This window comes from Thalia democratica, chromosome 1 (assembly GCF_965202585.1).
Source record: "Thalia democratica chromosome 1, ktThaDemo2.hap1.1, whole genome shotgun sequence".
NCBI classification, from domain to species: Eukaryota; Metazoa; Chordata; class Thaliacea; order Salpida; family Salpidae; genus Thalia; species Thalia democratica.
In genome coordinates, this window is record NC_139165.1 from 99186668 (window position 1) to 99196983 (window position 10316).

The 10316-nt window shown below is 25.9% G+C and overlaps 1 protein-coding gene across 1 annotated transcript; it reads right to left on the minus strand.

Moving 5' to 3' along the window:
• Positions 1-913: 913 nt before the first annotated feature.
• On the minus strand, positions 914-3150 carry LOC145841874 (uncharacterized). Its single transcript, XM_082949169.1, has 5 exons — positions 2995-3150; positions 2622-2707; positions 2052-2141; positions 1547-1701; positions 914-1092 (listed from the first exon to the last, which is right to left on the minus strand). The coding sequence occupies exons 1-5, from the start codon at positions 3148-3150 to the stop codon at positions 914-916; spliced, it is 666 nt and encodes a 221-aa protein (XP_082805295.1).
• Between the last annotated feature and the right edge of the window lie 7166 nt (positions 3151-10316).

The window sequence follows — 10316 nt, forward strand, 5'->3', positions numbered from 1 at the left end:
TTTATAAAGAATTTCAGAGCAAAGACTTATAAATTCCTATTTTACCTTAAGGAATTATATAGTATATTAATGTTTTTACTTATTGAAAGTAAATATTTTTTTTTAAATATTTAAGTCACAAAAGGAAACGGTATTTGATGAAACGATATTTTTAAATAAACAATTAACATGTTCTGCTGCTGAGTTTTTTAAAATAATTTCGACCAAGATATCTTTAATTAGAATTTTGAAAACTTTCCATAAGTTTAGTGTTTTAAGCAGTTTGTATTTGTGTTTTTCTAAGCACTTGTATTTTATTTTAGAATTTAAGGCGTTTAATCTTGGAAATCTTAACAAGTAAAGCTGATTAAAAGATTAAACAAATATTATTTAGAAAAATATTTTAGTGACTTACAAAGACTCGCTGCTTATAAAATATGAACAGCTATTTATACTTAAATCATTAATTGTTCAAAATATTTTGTAATTTTTGTTTTCCTAAATACTATTTTTGTTTTTAGATAATGCTAACTTGTTAATACTTTTTGATCAAACTGAAACCTGTCTTTTTTATTCAAGTTTTAATGTTTTTTTAATGCTTTGGTATTAGCATTAAACTTCTTTAAATACTTCTCTATGCTTTAGTAACAAGTGTTTTTATTATTATAAATACTTAAATATATATTTCAGTCATCCAAGATATAACTATATAACTGTGTCATTAATTTAAAAACAACAAAAAGCTATGCATGTATTTCTTTATTCAACCTAAAGATATTAACGTAACAAAATGAGCACTTTAAACATTTATTTAGTAACTTAAAACAACGAATTGTTAAGCATGTGTTTTTGCATTCAAATTTTAAATTTTGTCGTTAAACGTTCTAGAATAAAATTACTTATGCTGAAAGTGAATGCACGTTGAGACAATCTGTTACCAAGTATTACTGATGCTCGACAAAAGTTTCTGCAGATTGTACCAGGTGTAGCCGTGCGGCTCGGCAACGTAAGGTTTCTGTCCCTCCACGTTTCCAGCTTTTCCGTAGTTGCACACTGTGAAGTATATCGGTTCGCCAGGGTTTCCTACTCCTTCCATGGAAGGGCATTGTTGGACTGAAAAAAATTGGTCGGTTTATTTTAGCTTAAGCACTAGTGTATTTAATTTTTAAATGGTTCAAGGCAAAAAGTCTATTGTTTTAATTTTTGTTTTTGCTAAGCTTAATTTCAAATTTACTAAAACTAGTCATATTTTTAGTTACACTGATCTATATAAAACAACACGATAGTATTTATTTTATTAACACATGCAATTATAAATATTAAAATAAATCTTATTATACAAAACTACCTATTTAAGTAACATTTGTATGGCGCAAATATAAGCTACTTTTTTGTTTAAGCTTTGTTAAAAATTTCGCTAATTACTACTAACTAACCATTGCAGCCAACGCTTTTAAGTTACATAGAGATATAATGGCAACCATAAGTTACAATTTTTTTTTAGATACAACTATAAATTTTTCAAAATATGTTAACTTTCACATATCTAAATTATTTTTCAACCAACCAGCGCAGCCTACTGCCTCTGTTTCCGCCCAGATCATCTGGGTGTAGTGACCGCAAACCTTACCACTCCTGCACGTGTTGCTCTCGTAATCGTAATACAAACGTTCGTTATCAAATCTGTCCAAAGCATCTTGCACTGCTGTTTTGAAGTCGGGCCTGCACAAAGTATTTGAAATTAAAAAATCATTTCATCTCACCTGTAGTAGGTGAGTTGTAATTAAAAATTATTTCACAAACCAATTTGAAACTTTGTCGTTTAAACTGTTTACGATACGTTAAAACTAATTGTAAAGTTTAAAACAACATTAAAATAATATTTTTTAGTATTAATTAATATTTGTTATTAATATAAATTTACTTAGGAGTTACAAAATTAACAAAATATGATCATTTCAAGTTGCCCATAAAAAACTTTTTTTCTGAAAACTACGCAAGTTTTTACATAAAAACTGCTAACGTTAAATCATTTAATTTTTGTTTTAGTAGTATTATAAATATCATCCTACCTGTAGTTTGTTCCATACTTGTATGCAATATTCTCTCCAATGTTCTTGAACTGTCTGGATGTTCTTGATTCGTCTTCACTGTGTTGCCATCTGAAATGATATATGGTTAATATTATCTGTTGTTAATTTGTTGTTAACTTGCAATGTAGCCACATAAAACTCTACAAAAATTTTAATCACAGTTGTTGATGTTTCTTGTTCGGTTTCACTATGTAGCCACTTACAATAATTAGAATGATTGACATTTATTATTATTAACAAGGATATGTTTTCTAACTTTAAATGTTACCAGTTACAGTTAGTAATATGTAATTGGTATTAATTATTATTTTTGTTCTATCTTTAATGTTTTGCTTGAAATCATATGCTGTTTACAATTATATTTGCATATATATGTTTTTTAATATTCTAAAGTACACTGTTGCCGCTCAAAACTGTATTTTATAAAATGTATCGATTTGTATTTGTTATTATTAATATTCTAACTTGCACTGCTACCACTAACAATGACATATTCATTTATTTATTTATTCAATGTTTATTAAAGTTGTTTATTATAAATGTTCTTACCTGCACTGTTTGGCGTACTTTCTTGCGATGTGTTCCAATCTCCTGTCCCATCTCAATTCCTTCATGTTGCTTGCAGATGGCATAACCTACGAAAAATGGTCTTTAAAAACGTTTGAAAATTTTGATCAGGATTCTGATTAGACTTCTGTTACTTAGTTTAAAAAGATTTGATCAACACTGATGTAAATATTTAAATACGTTGAAAAAACCTTTAAACTTTTAAATTCAAAGGTAAATATAAAAGGTAGAATCTAAAAACGTAATTTTTTGTAAACTTATTAACAAGTTTTGTTATGATTACTAATAGAAACATTTTAAATAGTGTTTAGATAGTTAAAATTTTCTTAATATTAACCAAAAACAAACAACCAACCAGACTTCTGACTTCGTTGTGTGCTTCTACGTAAAAGTCTCTGTCCTCATTACTAGGTTTCAGAGTTCTTGATCTAAAGAAACGTCTATCTCTTGCCTCAGTATTTTTCAACAGAAATGCTACTAATAGCACAAACAGAACGCGCTTGAAATCCATAAGGAAGTTTTCTTGAATAAAATTAGCTAATAAATCTGTTTCTTTTTTTTTTTTGAATAAACTTTTTTAAATTTGAAATGTTCATAACTTTTAAATACTTAGTTAACTAAAATAACTGTTTGAGTATTACGAAATAACGTGTAAATAGATAAAAAAATAATTAAGTATCATCAAAAGTCAACTTTTTATCTAAGTTTTGAAATAAAATAGAAAAATAGGTTAATTAATTGTCATTCTAAAATAAGTAAATATTTATTAGCAAAAGAAATTTAGCAAGTTTATAAATATTTATTTATGTTTTAAATCCGCATACAAATGATCTCTTCATAGAAGAGTTTATTGTTTAAAAAACTACTTCTTAAATACAAGTATTAAGTAAGCAATAGTTTAAACATTGAACTTATAAACTCAAAAAGAAATCGGATAAACAAATTAGTTGCATAAGCACACTTAAACTGATAAAACTTACGCTTTCAGATATTAGTTATACTTCATAAAAAAATAAAAGTTTTAATTAAATTGTGCAGGATAGTTTAAAAAAAATGCAAAAGTAATTTATGAATTATGCTTTGTTAACAAACTTTCGTAAATAACTAAAAAGCAGACTTAATTAGTAAACAAAATTTTATAAAATTCAGAATATATTAAAAACATGCATTACTTAATTTTTTTTTTTTAAAAGACACTTTGCAGTGTTTGAGTAAGTAAAAAGAATGAAACATCTAAATATTAGTTTCAATTTTCTGCGGCTTTATTAGTTTATTTGAAATAAAAAAACAAAACAGTTTTAAAACTGTAGAAAAAGTATTAAAAAATTTTTACGTTGTAATACTTAAAACAATTAAACGAGATGTTAACGTAAAGTCATTAGTTTAATCAGGTTTCAAGCTTAATTTTATAACGTTCTCACAATCACTTGTTAAAACGGTTTTATTTTAAATAGTTTGCTTGAGAAAAACTTCAAACAAAAAACTCGAGCAATAACATGTCTCGTCCATAATCTGAGAAAACATAATTTTATCGACCTCTGTACGATTTCTAAAGTTTTGATTAATTTTCAATCGACAACTAAACAAGCCAGAAGGCAAACTCAAGCTTAGTTGGTTTAAATTGAGTTTGTTAATAAACTCGTTATATACATAGTAAAAATACAGTAAGAGAAAAGTACATGTGACAATTTAAACTGGTTAAGCTGCTTTTAATCTCAGCTAATCCAACTAAACAACTGTTTTTATTTTCTTAACAGCAATAAGGATTAAGACTTTAATTTTAAATCAACGAATCAGTTTTTAATTGAAAAAACATTAAACACTTGTAATAAGCTTTTCAATTGTAACCAATGAAATCGTTTTTTGAAAGACAATTATCAGGTTATCTTTAATCTGTTTAGTTGAGAAAACAACAAAGAACTCAGTGTAGAGAATTGTTGTTATTAACAACCTTTTTTATTGGTATTTGTTTCTGTTATTAGAATGTAATCCATTAGCAAATAATATTTTACAAAGTAAAATTTTTTACAAATGATTAAAAATGTTGTATAGTTTTCTCATCATATGATGAAAAGTTTAGTAACCATGCTTGCGTTTAACAAAGAAACTAAAAACATTGCAATATTGAAAAAATTTAAAACATTTTCCACTAACGCTTGAAGTATTAAACGGTTTTTCTAAGTTAAGATGTATTAACCGGAAACAAAAAGTTTAAGATATAACTTGTTCTCAATATCGAACAACTAAGCACAAATATCTAAACAAAAATATCTAAACAAATATCTAAACTATCTAAATAGCAAACGATGATAAATGTATAGCTGATGATGAAATGTATGTGCAGTTTATAATTATGTTTGATAAGGTGACACTTGTTAAAGAAGTTACATTCGTACAAATCTAAGACTTGTTTAATTGAATTTTATTGGTTAAAACTTTTGTAAACTGCTTTAGCGGACAAAAAAGCAGTGATTATTTTTTGTAGTATTTTGTCAAAAACTTTACTTTTTTCTTGCCACAAGATGTAGTTAAAAGAACTTCCTTTGTCAAGAATCAAAAGTTTCAAACGCTTTTTTCAAAATTATTCGTTTTTTTTTTCGCTTTTTTAAGCTGTGCTCTGATTTAATTTAAAATTAGAACGTCAAATACCAGCTCAACATATGTATTTAGTATAATATTTATTCTATTTTATCAAATGTTAAAACTCATATGCTTAAACACGAAATAATTAGTTTATCTTTTAATAACAAACTGTATACTACACTTATTATTATATCAAAAAGTAAGATACTTAAAAACAGTCAACAAAGTTTCTAAAAAGGATTTTATAAATAATCGTTATTATTTTTTATTTAATACTACAGTAAAACGTATTTAGTCATAAGTATTTTCTAGGCAAATTCTACTGGTTTTGAGTTCAAAAAATAGTTTGTTTTTTTAAAAGTAATAAAATAAAGTTTGTTGCCACATAGTTTAAACAAACTTTAAAAAGTCATTTTTTGTAAAAATTTTAAACACAAACTTTAAAAAGTTAAGATAAATAGACCGAAAACAAATCCGAAACATAAAAGTATATTTAGTATACATATAAGCTAAATGTGTTTGATGAAAATATTGTACAAGATAATGTTATTGTAATTGTTAACTATTTAGATGTTGATTAAATCTAATGTACTTGAATTATCACTAAAGTAATGTGTAAATTTATTTTATCTCAAAAAATAACTAGAATTAAAAAAATTGGTTTACACAACAAAGTTTATCAATGTTTACATAAATTTTAGTATTTTTGATTCAAAATAAGCTAGACGTTTACTTATAAATTATATACTGTTAGTAGTTTACTAAACTGTTTTTTTTTATACATTTGAGTGATATGACATATAAAAAAAGTACTGCATAAATTTATATATTTTACCTGTAAATCTAAAAAAGTTCATTATGCTAATATTAACATCATATAGTCTTCGTCTTAGCTAAAATAAAAAATAATAAAAAGCTAATTATAATGTTGAACTATAAAACTTATTTATAATAAAATAGCTTGAAAAACTAGTTTAAAAATGGACAACAATTTACTAAGTAATACAATTTAGTTTTCATTGTATTGTTTTTTAAAAGAATTGAATTTTGTATTGCTCTATGATAGGCAGAAAAATACTTTTTTTTGAATAAAATAAAAGTCTTATTTTTAGTCTGTAAGTGATTGAGAAGAAAACAAGCTATTAAGAAAAGTACGATTGTTAAGTATAGTAGTTTTTGATTATTTAAACTAATAACGTGAACTTCTAACTATGAATAAAAACAGCTATGATAACTTCTTTGAAGTACTTTGTTGTTTAAAACTCTTGTCCTTTTATTTTGTAGATACTGGCATGATTACTTTGTATATTTTATAGTATACGTAAATATTAACTTAAAACTTAAGTAATTTTTTTGTAGTGTATGAAAAATGTCAAAAAAAAACAACAAAGACATAACACTTATACTTACTAAAAAAATTATAGTTTTAAAGTATACAAATTATAACAGTTTTACTTATTCAAAAGTTAGTGTCTTTCAACTTTAAATCTCACAAAACGTATTTTTATAAAAAGTTGTTCATTTAAGATCATATGAATTGACTGAAGTGATTTACTAGATCAATTTGTTAGCAAGATTTTGCTTTCCGCGAACTACTACTTTCACATTTATACCTAGGTTATAGAGTTTTTGCTTACAAGTTTTCTTTTAATAGTAATGTTAACTACTCTTCATCGCTTTTTTAAATTTATAGCGAATTTAACAAGATTTGTGTAATCGACAGTTTTATAATTATGTATTTTACCATAGATTTAAAAAAAAATTCTATAAAATAAAAAGAAATTACAAAGACTTGTGAAAAAATAAACAACTATCAATAATATTGAAATTCAGAAATCTGAACGTTAAGTATATACCTTTTATTTCAGTATTCAATCGCTTATTTCATTAGAAAAAATAAAAATGTTAAAGTGGTCTTATCCATTTAGTATCCTAAAACTCAACTATCTACGAAATTTCTTCAAATAATTTCTAGTCGTTCTATTTCTCGTTTGAAACAAAAATAAGTACAGCCACTCACGAAAGCGAGCAACAAAATTTAGATTATCAAAATGTTAAGACATAAATTAAAGGTTTTTTGATGAAAAAAGTTCACCTAAACAAATTAAAGAAGATTAAGTTTTGTCATGGTTAAGCTTATCATGAAATAGTTTAAGTTTATCATGTTTCTAATAGTGATGTTTCGGACCCGGATCCGGACTTTTTTTCAAATTAGGATCCGTCCGGACCCGGATCCGGATTCTTTTTCAAATTAGAATCCGACCGGAACCGGATCCGGATTTTTTTTTCAAATTAGGATCCGGCCGCAACCGGATCTTTTTTTCATATTAAGATCCGGCCGGATCCGGATATCAGACTAAAATGGCAATATCCAGCCGGATCCGGACCCGGATCCGGACCTTAAAACTAACCTGAGTTTTTCAAAAATTTTTAAACTAGCAGGGTTGCCACTGTTTAAGTCAAAAAAACTAGCTAGAACTAGTTAAACTAGCCTGAGTCAGCGTGAGGTTTATAAAAACTGTAAAAATTACTTTAATCTAATAATCAGTGAAACAGCTAGCCGTAAGGTTAAAATTTGGTAGTAAAGTTTTTAATTTTCCAACATAGGTAAAGAGTTGCATTTCTTAAATGTTTATTTCATAGTTTAAATGTAAACAAATTTAAATTAGTCACGTGTACAAAATGAGCCAATCACGGTAGGTGTTGAATTTTAGCTGACGAAAATGACTCTTTTTAGTTACACAGGGTTTGTTTTTGAAAAGATACTTTTCTGTATGCTTATTTTTACTAACTAGATCCGAATCGGCCGGATCTCTGTTACAATCCAGCCGGAACCGGATCCGAACCTTTTTTTAAAATCAAGATCCGGCCGGATCCGGATATCAGACAAAAATGAAAATATCCGGCCAGATCCGGACCCGGATAGTGAGTCCGGTACATCACTAGTTTCTAATCATTTTCTTTACATCATACAAAGTACATAATTTAAATTTAATCGTATAAGTAGCTTTTAAAAGTATGTCTTAGTATTCTAAATTTTCATTTTCTTTAAGATTTTTTTTGTAGAATGTTATATTTTTTTTTTTAGTGCTCCAAATAAAGTAGCTTAACAATAACATTGTGTTTTTTAAGATATATGTATAAAACTTTTCTTTACTTAACTAGTAGTATTATAATAACCATTTTTTTATAAATTTGCACGCTATTGATATTATCTAAAGCTTACAAAATTTATGATAAGTTTCCGAACTTGTAAGTAAAATCCGGTTCAGTATCCGGCTAGATCTTAATTAAAAAACCAGAACCGTATCTAACCACGTATTAATTGAAAAAAGATCCGGATCCGTCCGGGTCCTAATTAGTAGATCTGGTAGATCACTAAATGAATGTTAAACTAAAAGTAAACATTTTCTTGTTTATTTCTTAAAATACATATAGGTATACATTTATAAGAAAAAAAGTGTTTTGAATTGTTTTTTATTAACAAAAGTCAAAGTTCTCGATGTAAAAGCAGAGATTAATATAAACAATACAACAACAACTAATCTTTGATTTGTTTGCTATAGTATCTACGCTTTAAAAGTGAAATCAAACTAATAATAAAGTTACAGCAAAATTTCACAAAAATAAAAACTTTATGACGTGTCAAATAAATTTGAATAATTTTAGGGAGGTGTTAAAGCAGGGGTCGAAAAATTGCGGCCCGCCGGCCAAATTCGTCCCTTTAAATCAAAATCTGCGGCCAGCAAGCTCCTTTTCAGCAAAAAATATACATTTTAAGAACAATAAACATTATATTTTAGCTGATAAAAACTTACATTTAGGCTCTGAATTCAATAAATACTCTTTATTTATGGTCTAATATTACTTAATTTGTTATATTTTTGATCTTAAATAATATTTATCTACCAATTACTAGATTTTTTTTAGATAAATGTGGCCCTCAAAGGTTTTTTTTTTCTAAATAGTGCGGCCCGCGAGTCACATAAGGCTGCCAACCCCTGTTTTAAAGATAAAATTTTAAAATTGTTGAAACTTATTTGACACGTCATAATGAGTTTTTTGATTCTTTTAAAAACTTGCTGTTAACTTAACTATTATTTTGATTACACGCTTAAAGCGTAAAAACTATAGTAAACAAACCGAAAGTTAGTCTTTTTTTTGTATTATCAAAATAAGTGTATATATACTTTTATTTTCTTGAGACTTATAAGTAAAATTTCGATCAGATACTAGTATCTTTGAAATAAAAAAAAAACCTAGCCCTAAATAAAAGTAAAATTTTGTCTTTAAGTCATGTTGCTTAATTTATACATAAACAATTTTTACTATACTTAGCAATTTATTTTTAATTATAAAGTGTTTCCGTGATACTAGAACTTTTTGATCATCGGTTATCAATAAAAGGTAAAATAAGTTTGTTACATTTAATATCTATAAATCGTCGATATACTTTTAGAACAACAAATTAGAAGTATATTTTTGAAGCGTTTAATCTATAATTATGTTACAAAATAAACTTAATGTTTTTTTAGTTGTTCAAAACAAAGTCTGTAAATTATGCATGTTTTTATACTTTGCAACAGAGTAAATTTAAAAGTGAAGTTAAAAATATTTTAAAAATATTCAACTCTGTTTGCTTATCTAAACATTATTGTAAGTTCAACCTACATTTCTTTGTATGCTGTATTTCTTTTAATATTTATATAATTCTATTTATATATTTCTATTAGACAAAGGTTGTATTAGTGTGTTAACGTGATTTAAAATACAAAGATAAAATGAAAAACTTGCTTTTTCTGTACCTTGTAACGTTTCACAATAGTACTTTTGTGTTAACACCAAAAACTTTCAACATTTTAAAAATGCGCAGGTGATATTTGTGATATATTTCTTTAAAAATTTTAACTACGTTGAAATATATATATTAGTTTTTTAATTAAAGTTAAGCTTCGTTTTCTTTTTTTATTAATAATAGTAATTGTTATTAACTACAAACTGTTTCAATTATTTTATTATTCATATACCTTTCTAATACGTTTTAAATTAATATTTTTTTATATAAATAAAAGTTAAGAAGTATATACAAATGTG